General features: G+C 41.6%; 1 protein-coding gene across 1 annotated transcript; it reads right to left on the bottom strand.

The window, feature by feature from the left end:
• Window positions 1-7,384: 7,384 nt before the first annotated feature.
• PDE6H (phosphodiesterase 6H) lies at window positions 7,385-11,319 on the bottom strand (the record flags this gene model as incomplete). Its single annotated transcript, XM_082849519.1, has 3 exons — window positions 11,170-11,319; window positions 9,993-10,033; window positions 7,385-7,461 (listed from the first exon to the last, which is right to left on the bottom strand). Exons 1-3 carry the CDS (start codon window positions 11,301-11,303, stop codon window positions 7,385-7,387), a joined length of 252 nt encoding a protein of 83 aa, XP_082705645.1. The 5' UTR covers window positions 11,304-11,319.
• Between the last annotated feature and the right edge of the window lie 3,065 nt (window positions 11,320-14,384).

The following is a 14,384-nucleotide window of genomic DNA, read 5'->3' as shown; positions in this document are numbered from 1 at the left end:
AACGTTCATAGCAGCACAATAGCCAAGACATGGAAGCAACCTAAATGTCCACCGACCGATGAATGGATAAAGAAGATGTAGTGTATATATTTAATGGAATACTACTCAGCCACAAATTCCCCTTTTCTTAAGGACAACAGTCATATTGGATTATGGACATAGGGCATTGGGTAGAAAAGAGACTTAACGTTGTACTATGTTCACTTGTATACTCTTTTAATGTTTATCTTGTGTGTAGGCAAACATGTACATGATAAACGTGGACAGCCAAGTAGAACAACAGTTTAAACTGGTCAATAAGGGGGAACAAATTCAGAATTAGCTCAATGGATTCCAAAGTCTAATAGAAATGGTCTTCCCAGGGTTCATGAAGTGTTCATTCATGACAGCAGGTGGCAGCACTATGCATGATTTGGTTTAGGGGACCCTGGAGAAATGTGAAAGGAAAGTAGTTAACCACTCATTCTGAGAAAAGCTGGAAACAGTCTCAGTGCCTTGGACCTCTGGCTCATGTTTGAAATATGTTTAGATTTATTACCTGAGTTTTAGAGTTTTATACCGGAAGGGTCCTTAGCAATTATTTCATCCAATATCCTTTCTTTAATCCTCAAACATTGAGCCCCAAGAAGACGAGTGAATTAGCTGATTACCTAGCAGGTGCTCTGCGGCAGGGCCAGGCAGAACAGAGCGCTCCCGACTGCTTTGCCGCAAGGCGATGGTGTCCACTGGTGTGGACAATCGTCCACACGATTCTCGCTTTTAAATTTCAGTTTTCAGCAGCCTGATCTGCCCTAATGAAGCGAGAAGTCAAGCAGCTCATTTCAAGTTACAAAAAGAGAAAAATAAATACCATATGCTAACATATATGTATGGAATCTAAAAAAAAAAAAAAATTGCTTCTGAAGAACCTAGGGGCAGGACAGGAATAAAGACACAGAGTTAGAGAATGGACTTGAGGACACGGGGAGGGGGAAGGGTAAGCTGGGACGAAGTAAGAGATTGGCATGGATGTATATACACTACCAAACGTAAAATAGATAGCTAGTGGGAAGCAGCCACATAGCACAGGGAGATCAGCTCGGTGCTTTGTGATCACCTAGAGAGGTGGGATAGGGAGGGTGGGAAGGAGACGCAAGAGGGAGGAGATATGGGGATATATGTATACATATATTTGATTCACTTTGTTATACAGCAGAAACTAACACACCATTGTAAAGCAATTATACTCCAATAAAGATTTTAAAAATTAAAAAAGCACATGCTAGTTTACACAAACACACAATTTTTATGGCCTGTATAAGCCTTCCCCTCTGGCCTTTTATAAAACAGAAGTTCTCTTCTGTTTCTCTCCTTGAAATAATTCAGTGTCATATCTGCTCAGTTCTCATAATATTAGTTTTTATGTTGCTCGGTCTTGTGTGATTATTTTTCCTCTTGTGCTAAATATTGGACTTATTGATTATTCTTGTCTGTGTATCTTTTCCCTTCGCTTCTCTAGTTGTCGAGAAAATGCTCTCCTTTCCTCCGTTTATGGTGATTCTTGATCTTTTTACAACAGCCCAGTGGCAATTGTTTAACAGCAACTGTGTCTCTTTGCCTAGGGTGTGTACACCAGAGGAGCACCTTCTCCTTATATACAGTTTTCTGCTCTAACTGTAATGCTAGGAACTCTGGAATGGGGGTAGGTGTCTACATCACCAGCACCATCAACCCCAACTTCTACCCAAGGATGCAAACGAATAGGAAAGGGGTGGAGGGTAAGCGAAGGTCACTGCCTCACCTGCCCAGAGAAAGCTCTCGTTCTCCCTGGTCCACCTAGTCCCGCCAGAGGAAGCAGATGAGGACAGTGAGAGACAGAGGCTGCAGAGGGAGGGTGGCCACGCCAGGCAACGGCAAAAGGTCACCCCTGGGAATAATGGTGGCTGTCTGGCTCTAGCTTCTCGGAATTTGTCCAACACTTAGTTTCTGAACTCTCTGACATTCTCTGCAACTGAAGAAGCGCCTAACTGGGTTAGGCGTGGAGGAGGGAGGCATCGTCTATCTTATTAGTCCACACAACGGTCTGAGAGTCAGAACACACGACTATTAGCCCCTGTTCTCACACATATTACATATGTTTTGGGGGCAAGTGGAACTGATCTCGGAGAGAAAGCAGTGAGCGTTCCTGAAGAGAGATCTTAGTTCCCTGCCCGGGAATTGGACCTGGGTAGCCTGGATGAAAACCAGGAATTCTAGCCACTAGACCACCAGGGGCAAGAGGCTTGAAGCAAACTTCCCCTGGCTCTTACACCCAGTGAAAGTAAGAATATTTCAAGAAGGCAAAAACTGTAAAAACAGGTACAAAGTATATTAATAGAGACACAGCACAACGTATGGGAGAGCCCCCAGAGAAGCAGTTTATTTATTTAAAGTCAGAAGCTAGGCAGAAATACACACCCAGAGAGAAAGGGTATGGGCGTCCTTCCTAATGAGGAGAAGGTCAGTAAAGAGGTGATTTAAATCCCTTATATAGGATGGTTCTTCTAGGTCTTTGTTTACCTTTGGCCAATTATCCTGTTTCTTTTTTCACACCTGACCTGCCCTAGGATGCTCCCCAACATGCGAGCGCAACTTTTTGCTAGGATGGATCCCACCGCAGAGGCCTGTGGGTGCATGTCCACACTTATTATGGGGTGGCACTCCCTCTCTTTTTGACCCCCAAGGAGGCTTCCTGTATGTGGGCAGACGGGCGGGTCTTCCTTGACCTCAGGTGTGGGGGCCTTATCTCTTTACTTCAGCAGAGCTCAGCTTCTGCCACTAGCTTTGTCCTTGGAGTGTCTGGGTGCGAACAAAGCTTCAATTTTACTCCACCTGACAAACGCCAGCTGTTCAGCCCAGGGGCACATCCACGAACTATCTCAGAGCCAGTTAAATCAGTCACTGGACGGCAATACGCTAAGAATTCGCTAATTCCCAATGTTTAAAATATAGGCTTGGACCACATCAGTGTTTTCAAACGGACACAAATTAAGAAGCATTGGGGACCCATATCAAAAATACAGATTCTAAGATCTTTTCCTTGGAGATTCTTATTCAGAAAACCTGGTGTGAGGTGCAAATTGCATGTGTTTGTAACAAGAGATTCTCAGTGGCTCTTATTATCAAGATAGTGTCAGAAGATTTCAAAAAATCCTCCAAACCCTAAACTTCTAGAGAATTCCCTTCTGCAATTGCTCTTTTTCATCTATTGTGTTCTTCCTATTTGACATTGTGCTTCCTCCGCTTCTGGGGTTTATATTAGAATCAACTTTGGAGGTTTTAAATGTATCCATGCTATTTCCCAACTCTAAGTAAAGATCACTGGTTGACAAAGAGTGTCTGTTCTTTGATACTAGTGCTCTGCTGGCTATGTCCAATTTGCCCCTTTACATCCATTCTCCACCCTTTTCCACCTGATCTTTGGTGTTGAAGGTGAACCCTACTCACCACATCAATGGGCTCCTTTGTCTCTTGACTTCAAGTTAGGTTTATCCAATGGGAGGTATCAACAGAAAAGTAGAGGATGGGAGAACAACATTGGGGTATTAATTAGCCTCACTCCCACCCCTCCTGGTTACCCATGGGATCACGGTGGGCTGGCTGTATCTTACTACTGAAGACCACCTCCCTCTCGGGGTTGGGGGGTGCACTTCCTTATGATTAGAGCTGACCTCTTAGGGTTCCTCCAGATCTATGTTGGTCACATAGCCCCAAGATTGTTGCTAGCCCCAAGTTACTCTATTACCTTTTGTAGATCCTCCTTAATCCTTCCCAAGCCTTTGTAAATAGTCCCTTTGTTAAAATTTCCCCAATTACTCTGTTTGAGTATGGCATCTCTGCTCCCGGGATTTTGCTGGGGATAATAATTTACCTTTATCTCTTTCACATGTGCTATTTGTGTAATAAAGGTTTTCTTGTATCTTATTAAAAATAATAGAAAAAATAGAATTAGAATTTAGGAATAGAAAGAACGAAATTCTAGTGCTTGAATGAGCTTTAAATTATGTCTATTCTACACTGTGCTTCATAACAGGAACTAACATAGTGTAGTAGGTCAAATGTACTTCAAAATCAAACAAACAAGCAAACAAACTCATAGAAAAAGAGATCAGATTTGTGGTAACCAAGGGGGGTGGGGGATGGGAGGAGAGGGAATTGGATGAAGGCGGTCAAAAGATACAAACTTGCAGTTATAAGATAAATTAGTACTGGGGATGTAAGGTACAATATAATAAATATAATTAATGCTGCTGTATGTTATACATGAAAATTGTTAAGAGTAAATTCTAAGAGTTCTTTCATCACAAGAAAAACATTTTTCTATTTCTTTAATTTTCTATCTATATGAGATCACAGCTGTTCACTAAACTTATTGTGATAGTCATTTCATGATGTATGTAAGTCAAATCATTATGCTGTATAGCTGAAATTTATACAGTATTGTATGTCAGTTACATCTCAATAAACTGGAAACAAATAAATAAATTATATCTATTCTAGCTTACTACTAAATACTAGAATCCTACATGAACTAGGTCTGCTCCATCCTGTTCATTGCAACTTTTAAAAAATTTATTGGCAATGAACATTTTCTCTTTCAGACTAAATATTATGCATTCTTCAACAGTTCTTCACATAGCATGGTTTCTAGATCCTTCTCCTTCCTGGCCATTGGCTACGTTCCTTTGGGTGAATTCTGTTGTGTCAGCATTATTGCTTCATGTTTAGGAAACATTTGCAAAGTAAGCCAAATGTGTACAGATCTCCCCAGCTGGAGAAGAGCACAGGCATCCCTAAGTGAAAGGCACACCCTTCCACTGGGATGAGCAAGTGCAGACTGAAGGTTCTGGCTGCCAAACGGAGCAGCTGCTCAAAAACAGGCACATGGGTGGAGGCATGAGCTCCTGCGGGGGGGAAAACATCCTTGCCACTACACTCCTTGCATATCATGGCTTCACTTTTGAATTTATACCCTACTTCTTCTTTTTTTTTTTTTTTTGCGGTACGCGGGCCTCTCACTGTTGTGGCCTCTCCCGTCGCGGAGCACAGGCTCCGGACGCGCAGGCTCAGCAGCCATGGCTCACGGGCCCAGCCGCTCCGCGGCATGTGGGACCTTCCCGGACCAGGGCACGAACCCGCGTCCCCTGCATCGGCAGGCGGACTCTCAACCACTGCACCACCAGGGAAGCCCCCTACTTTTTCTTTTATACTTTTTATTTTTCACTAAATATAATAGGGAAGAACAAATCTGACTCCATACTGGATCTGTTTCTTTTACTTTAACCTTTGTATTTTATTGCTTTTGCTACAAGTTAATCACTAAAGGGATGTTGCCTATAACTTAAAGTATGCATAATGGCCCGTCTGGAACCCTGGCTCCCATGCCTGAATGTTAAGCTAAAATGCCTTTGTTTAAGCTCAGAGGAAGCATCCTGACTAGGCCACCTGTGAATGGCTACAGGAAAGAAGAAATTAACAACCCCCTCCAGAGTCTGGCCAGGACCAGAAAATATTTGCAACAATTTATCACCTTTTTATTTTACCTCCTCACACCTCCGCCACTTTGTTATAGAAAAGAAACTAGCATCCATATAAGTGGAATCTAGAAAAATGGTACAGATGAACCTGTTTGCAAGGCAGCAATAGAGACACAGATGTAGAGAAAAAAATGTATGGACACCAAGGGGGAAAAGCAGGAGGTAGGATGAATTGGGAGACTGGGATTGACATATATACACTAATATGTATAAAACAGATAACTAATAAGAACCTGCTGGATAGCACAGGGAACTCCACTTCAGTTCTCTGTACAGTAGAAACTAACACAATATTGTAAAACAACTATACCCCAGTTTAAAAGAAAAATAAACTAGCATCCAAACCTGGACAAGATGGTTCTTTGGGACACTGGTCCACCATCTTCTAGGTCTGCTGGCTTTCTGAATAAAGTCGCTCTTCCTTGTCCCTTTTTCGGCCTGTCATGCAGTGAGCAGTACGAGCTTGGACTCGGTCACATGAGGAGGGAACAAAGTGGAATTCTAGTTGGGCCAACGGTTAAAATGAAAAATAGCCATGCTTTAAATGTCCATGATCTGGAAACCCAGTGTCCTTACCCCATTCCAATCCAGATGTGTCCCTTGGGCTTTTAGATTTCTGGCCAGAAGGTAACAATGTCATTTGTGCGAAACAGTGAGTGCAGAGCCTGCAGCCGAAGAAATGTTCTCCAGTGCCGAGCGTCTCTCGTTCCCGTGCTCAAAGTCACAGAATTTATCGCTACCGTGAACCTTAGATTACTTAATTCAGGCAAACTGGAGGATCCCAAGAGTGGGATCTTTGCCCAAAATGATGGCGGCAGGATTAGAACCCAAATCTCTTTCCCCTCTATCATCCTGCCTCTCTTTTCAGTTAATTTACTCCATTCTTCTGCCACAAATTACAAAACTGAAATGAAGACGTTAATGCTGCTAGTACCCAAAGCATCCAAGCCAGACAGAGGCAGCCCTTGAATTGCACAATTGCCTTGAAAGTATTGGGGAAATATGTGCACATTACATCTGACACTACTTCACTGGTGAAGCAAACCATTATTTTATTTTTCCGATTCCGCTACCTATCTTTTGCATCTGAGTCTAAACTTTAAAGGATACAAATCTTTTCAATCCACTGAATCAAGGCACTCAGAAGGCTCAGAGTCTTGAGTTTAAATCTCCAGTTTGCCACCAACTCAGAACTGTACAATTTAAAGCTGCATCAGATCTCAGGGATAACCTAGTCCAGTAAAATTTAGACCCAGAGAGGCCGTGATTTACAAAGTTATAAAGCAGAATCGGAACTTGACTCTTAACCCTGTGCTCCTTTGCATGCACTGTGCTTATTTCCCGTGTGACTGTGCCTTCTCTGTTTAATTGGGTCTCAGAACAGGACATCAGATATTTGCATATAGCATTTAATACAACTTCATCATGAGATTCGAGGTATCTCCTTTATTAAAGAAAATGGTAGAGGAGTGACATAAATGGTATCTTAAAAGCCTAATACCAATCATAATTAATGCCTAGCAAAAACAGATTTGAAAGACTTAAACTTTAGAGAAATACTGATGACTTCTAACCAGCTGATAGGAAAAAGTGGTAATGTTTGAAAGGCCCTATAAAAAGTTGATTTCACCCACTCTTCTGAGCTAAACTATACTGCATGAGAGAGTCTGACACTAAGAGAACTCTTAATAGTAACTTAAGGGAAACGACTGTGTAAGCCAAAGAAACCACTTCCGACAGCTGTTATGTCAAGACTCTGGCAGATCAATAGGGCAGAAGTAACCAAAGTTACAGCAGATGCTGTTGAGAGTGGCAGAACCTCTGGTGCCTCAGAGGATCCCAAACCGAGCAAGCTCGTTCAACTCCAAGTGGCTGAATGCCTCCCAAGGACAAATCACCGTGATATCTGCAAGGGAAAAAAGAACTTATAAGCCAATCTCACCCCTAGGAGAGCCTCTTCTGCTCAAAAGGGCATCCTTCAGGCAGAGACCCCTCACCCCTCCCTTCCATATGCTGTCTAGATGACCGGCAAGTTGTCTAGAATGGCCCTTCATCCCAGGAAGGATCAGACCAGTTGTTTAATCCTCTGCAGGGCTCTGATTCCCCCAGAACAGGCTCCCAACGTATTTGTGTTGGTTTTATTCTGCGTCCTTTTTGGGGAGATGATCCAAGGCTTTTGACTGGGGCTATCCTGCGGGAGTGTAGCTCTCTGATCACACAGAGTCTCACAAAACCACTAAAGAGGGAACAAAGGTGGAATTTTAGTTAGGCCAAGGGTTAAAGTGAGAAATAGGGGTGCTTTAAATTCCCATGGTCTGGAAATCCAGTCTCCTTACTCCTTACCAATCCAGACGTGTTTCTTGGGCTTCTCTGACTGCTCTTAAGCTCCTTTACATTCTGAAATGCTTATATCCTACCGCATACTGAGAAGTGATCTCAAGGCATCATCTCATCCAGTCTCTTGCATCAGCAATAAGATATTATTGTTCCCAAATTACAGGGAAGCTGGCTGATACCCAGAGTGATTAAACACCCAGCAAAACATCTCACAGTTGTAGAGACTAGACTAGAACCAGATCAAAGACTTCAGAATTTCCATCAGTATAAACCTTTTGCCACTGTTCCAAATATGTTGGCAGAGTTAAGGATGTATTCCAGAGTCAAAAGTGAATTTGCTGGTCTTATACACACCTGGCCAAAATAGAGAAGCATTTGATTTAAAAGAGTAGCATCTGAGCTTTATCAAAGTGGCTAGAAATTCTATCTGAGATCCGAGGAGTGGCATTAGACAATAAAAAGTAGATAAACTGAGAGTTGCCCGGAAAGGACACTGATTGCTATGAGTGCCACCATTTATCAAAAGTGTATTGGATGAGCTGGAAACATGTGGCTACACAAAAACCTGCACAAGGAAGTTTATAGCAGCTTTATTCATAATTGCCAAAACTTGGAAGCAATCAAGATGCCTATCAATAGCACAAATAAACTGTGACACAACCATATAATGAAATATTCAGTGATAAAAAGAAATGCATTATCAAACCATGTAAAGACATGGAGGGAGCTTAGATAAATATTACTAAGTGAAAGAAATCATACTATATGATTCCAACTGTAGGACCATCTGGAAAAGGCAAAACTATAGAGACAGTAAAAAGATTAGTGGTTGTCAGAAGTTTACGGGGAGAAAGGGATGAACAGGTAGAGCACAAGAGATTTGGGGGGCTAGTGAAGGTATTCTGTATGAACCTGTAATGGTGGATACAGGATATTGTGCATTTGTCAAAACCCAAGGAACTGGACAACACAGAGAATGAACAAGCTATTTCAGTTAATAACAATGTATTAATATTGGGTCATGAAGTATAACAAATGCCCCACGATAATGCAACATGTTAATAATAGGGGAAACGATGTACAGGGAGAGGAAGGTGGCAGAGGGAACTCTGTACTTTCTGTTTAATTTTCCTATAAACCTAAAACTGCTCTAAAAAATAACGTCTATTAATTTTTAAAAGGACATGCAGGGGACTTCCCTGCTGGAGCAGTGGTTGGGAGTCCGACTGCAGGTGCAGGGGACGTGGGTTCAAGCCTTGGTCTGGGAGGACACCACATGCCGTGGAGCAACTGGGCCCCTGCGCCACAACTGCTGGGCCTGAGCTCTGGAGCCCGCGAGCCACGACTGCCGAGCCCGCGCCCCTAGAGGCCAAGCTCCGCAACGGGAGAGGTCACCGCGATGAGAAGCCCGCGCACCGCGGCGAGGAGTGGTCCCCGTTCTCCGCAGCTAGAGAGATCCCGTGTGAAGCCGCAGAGACCCAGTGCAGCCAAAAATAAATAAATAAAATAAATAATTTTTTAAAAAAGGATGTGCAGTAATTTGCATGCATTATCCAACAAATAAAAATTCTAGCCAATTAAAAAATATTGTACCGGATACTTTCAGTATGTAGGGCCCTGTTCTGGGTGCCAGAGGATGTGTGAAAAAAGGAAGTAGGTGAGGGAGTGGTTGGCCCTGTAGAGTGAAAAGGCTCTCCTGGCCCCACCCTTGTTTCCAGTACCTCACTCTGGTCTCAGATTGTCACTTAATTCCTCTATGTCTCAGATTTCTCTTCTGAAAAATAAAGTTGGTCTAGACTCGCTCTAAGAATCCTTCTACCGTGAAAGACTACAATTCATCGTTGTACGCCCTCAAGAGTGTTTAACAAAACACGAAGATTCATTCAACTTTGGGGCAAGTCTGATTTCTTTTAGAGTTTTAGCCTCTGGGCATACACATACTTATTTTGGAAGTTAAGTTAAAACCCCACTTTTCCAGGTCTTTAAAGAATCTGCTGCCTTAGGTATTTCTGGTAACGTTCAAATACCCCATGTGGCCTGAAGTAGAAAAAAAGGTGAAATCCCAAGGATGAAAGTCACTGAAATCTTCGGGTGGCTCACCTGTTCCTAGTCCCTCCATGCCCGGAATGTCATCTCCAAACCTATGGAAAAAAATACAAGAGAAATTAGCTGATATCGGAGCCAAAGGATCCTGGAACAAGTCATGTGAAGAGTTTCCTGATTCAAAGAGAAAGAAGAAGAAGTTTAAGTTTTTGTATTTGAGAAATCCCTTCTGTCTGCATTGAGCTGGCACAAAGGAAATGGCACGCAGGCAGGTTTTAGACAATGTGTCCCAGAGGAGGGATAGTTTCCCCTCTGTAAAAATTTAGCTCAAGACAATTGAGAGCCAGAAAAAAAAAAAAAAGAGAGAGATCAGTGGGGCAATTTAGTCAAGCTCCACTTTTTAAAATAGAAATTAGAATGAGAAAGCAATATGAAAGTCATTAAAATGATTAATTTATCCATTTGTTTAGTTTATCCAAAAGTACATATTAAGCATCTACTATGTCCCTGGCATTGTGTTAGGCCCTGGGAGTTAAGGAAAAAAACAAACACACAAATTTTCTCTGAGGGATCTCAGTCTCAGGGAACAGATGACAAGAAATAAATGTGATATAAAATAACACAAGTTACCGTCGCTGAATGTACAAAATGCAAACATGGAAGTAATGATAATGTTTGTCTAAGGGGGTCAGCAATGGCTTGCAGAAGAAATTAACATGAGTGTGTGTTGAAAATAAACAAGATTTTGCCAAGAAGAGAAAGAGAAAAACAAAGAACTGAAGAGAGAAGATTTGAAGCCATAAAAATAAACGGTGTGTTCTAGAAGGGGCCAGTGTTTCTGTGTTCCAGATGAAAGCACAGGTTACATCAGCGAAGGAGAGTGGTCAAGAAAAGTCTGAAAGGTCAAGTTGAAGGTCACTGTGAAGGTTCCATTTTCCATGTTGATTCTGGCTGTAGATCAGGAATCCTTTCCTGTTGAAAGGATTCCAGGACTGAAACCATGATTCAGCAAAGATTCTCTTAGATAGGAAAACAGAGGGTGGGGTTGGAAATTTTTATAAGTCTATTTAATATTGTGAGCATTAATTTCTTAAAGCCAAAGCACTCTTTTTTTTTATAGATCTTTATTAGAGTGTAATTGCTTTACAATACTGTGTTAGTTTCTGTTGTACAACAAAGTGAATCAGCCATATGGAGGGAAAAAAACAATAGAAAGTCTAATTTTTAGTCTTACCCTTTCACACCTTTCTTAGGAGGCTTGCTCTTGAACTGACGAGTCTGCCTCTGCTTGAACTTGGGGGGTCCTTTGCGTGGGGTGGTGGGACCTTGGTTTGAAGTTGGAGGGGCCACAGTAGAATTGTCACTCATTCTGCTGGTCGTTGGGGGGCTGATGGTTTTCTTTCAGGCTCCTTAGGCAGTAAGAGAAAAAAAGAAGACCCTTCAAGGTATGAGAACCATTACGTATTAGACCCTGACGATAGACTGGAGGTGGGGAGAAAAACACCTTGATAAAGAAGCTCAGAATCTTGTGTTGACACCAAAAGGGAGAAGTTATCTTTTAAAGGGATTTTTAAGAGAATGTGGTATACATCAAGGGAGGCGCTCAGTAGAGTGGGATATAAACTGGCAACTGAGAGAGTTCAAAAATCTGGATGGATTTGTTGCTCCAATAAATCTGCCACTAACTTTCTATGTGAAGTTAGTATAATGATGTCCTTCTGTTTGATCACCAGTTCTACCATCTATAAAGGGAGGGAAATGAACTAAAGAATGTCTATAGTCTTTGCAGCACTGAAAAATTCTTTAAGCTTTACATATATTTCCATCTAGCTGTAAAATAACCTGACTCTGAATGTTTATTGACCCATTTTTTATGGCCTCTGTTCTTTATGGTCCTTATTTTATTTACTTCTCATGTGATGCAGAGACTTCTTTCCTAGTTCTGGGGATGACAGTTGTAGTAGTGTGGATAGGGGAAACTCTGAACCTGGTGTACCAACACCACGGAAGTGTTCAATACATCCCAATACACACACACACACACACACACACAAGTACACAGAAGACAGTGTGGGGTGATTAAGTAGTAAGTGTGTGCTTTAACTCCACATCCAGATATAAAGTTTTCTAGCCACATATTCCTCAGAAATCTTCAACATTTTCTCCTATCTAAATCAAGGAGCTATCCAATATAATTTTCCCAGACTTTCATTTTAGCTGCAAAAATGTACATAGTCATTCTTCAAGTACAAATAAAAGAACATAACAAATTTTTATTACATGTTATAATAACATGTAATAACGAATTAGCATGATTTATGCTAAGCTAAAGAATACTTTTCTTTCTCCTACTCTATAACAAAAGTCGATAGCACTTAATCTGGGAAGGAAGCTTCTGAAAAACCTCCACAGAACTTCCAAACAGCCTTAATCTCCCACCTGGAGCCAGCCTGTCCATAATCTACCGCCTGGGAGCTTGTTTTCATAGATTTCCATATTTCATTCATTATAGATTTATGCTAATATTCTTAACTTCAATTGTTCCCAACAATGTTTAGCTCATGCTAACCATCTTTTCTCTCTCTCTGCCACACTGCACACCCTTCAAAACTTATATTGTGTAACTTTTATTAAGTTTTTCTTATTACTCTCAAAATCATGTAAAATTATTAATAACTCCTTGCCTCCAAGATATTATTTTTCCCTATTTTCTCTTCCCCAATTACTATTTTATTTTGATCCTGGCCAGTCCTCAACTTGTTCAATAAAAACACATTGACTACTCTGTGAGCTGGAACCAGGGATGGTGAAGCTGGCCAGGGTCCTGGATCACCTACACATGCAATGGATCTTGTCTTAATCCCCCACTGGAAATGCTCCGTGAGGCTGCTTTTTCAGTCTTTGTTCACTTCTGTAGCCTCAGAACCTACAACAGTACCCGGCCCATAGTAGGTATGCCACATACATATTTGTCAGATGAGTGAATAAATAAATAAAGAGAACTAATACTTTGAAACTTGGGTCCTGAGATCCTGTGACATTCCTGTGACCTTCTCCGTCAAACCATATGTAAAGCGTCAGCTGATCTTCACCTCATAAAGCCCTCAGTGGCTTTAGAAAATATGCTGCCAGCTCCTCTACTCCCTGAATCCAATTCTTGTGCTGCAGGCCCTCTCCTGCTCTGGTAAACAGGCAAAGTTCGTGGCTCTCCCAAGTGTGGTTGGGACCATGGGAATGGCTTGGCGGGCAGCCGAGAGAAGCGTTACTCTCTGACTGTGCCATCAGTAACAGACACATCCCAGCTCCGCCAAAGCCACAGAGGAAAATTGGAGAATTTCCCTCAGATCAAGCTTTTGGACTTACCAATTCTTTCAAAGCAATAAGAAACTACAAACTTTCCTTTCTTTAATCTAGAGAGCCTACTAGGTTTAGGATTGCCACATTTAGCAAATAAAAATACAGGAAGACCAGTTAAATTTGAATTTCAGCTATACAACAAATGACTTTTTTTCTCGTATAAGTATATCCCAAATATTTCACAGTACTTACTTATACTTAGAAACTTGTCTTGTTGTTGTTTATCTGAAATTCAAATTTATCTAGGCATCTTCTATGTTATCTGGCAACTCTAACTGGGATCCTACTATGTTAGATCCAAAGTCTATAATGTGAGGGTCTAAGCTAAGGTAACCTTAGTCAGTCAAATCACCCTTTAGGGGGCAAAACAGTGTAAAGAGTAGATGCTTTAGAATCAAATAGAAATAATCTCAAATTCCTGCTCCACAAAACTGTTTATGTGACCTTGGATAAGTTGCATAACCTCTCTAGGTCTCACTCCATCTATAAAATGAATCAAATAATATCTTCTTTTTAGGGTAATGGGGAAAATAAGAGGGAATAACGTAGAGTGTTCGGTGAAAAATACTCAAAAAGGAGTAACCTTTTTATAGTAGACCTTCTGACAGTCAAGGAAGCCCTGCAAACAAATTGATGGTTTCGACATAGGTTCACCTGGACTCCCACACCCCTTCCTCCAGGCCATCTGCTGAAGGGTCCTTGTCAAGCACCAGAGAGGTAATTGCTACCTGCACTTGCTGGGAAATCCTCTGCATCCTTCAAATGCCCCAACTATTAAGTTATGTTTGCTCTCAAAATTCTGTCTTAAGAGGACTTCTTTGGATTCCTTTGACAACCCTAACAGCAACCCCAGAGAACTTAAAATTCACACTTGACTTCTATGTACCCCTGATTACACTTCCCCTTTTCTCTGGTGAGTTTCTTTTGCATGTTTATATAATTCTGAAATTGCAGTTGCAAGTTTCTCTAGGCTTGGACGGAGTTCCTGTCTAATTCCAAGTGTGATGCGTTACATAAAAGAATTGCCCTTGGAAAGAGTTATGTAACAGTTGCCTGGCTAATCCCTGAATCCTCATGGCCCTCAGGATTTGC

The sequence above is a fragment of the Leucopleurus acutus genome (assembly GCF_964270905.1).
Source record: "Leucopleurus acutus genome assembly, chromosome: 11".
In the NCBI taxonomy this organism is placed as follows: domain Eukaryota; kingdom Metazoa; phylum Chordata; class Mammalia; order Artiodactyla; family Delphinidae; genus Leucopleurus; species Leucopleurus acutus.
This window is presented reverse-complemented; position numbering and strand designations above follow the sequence as displayed.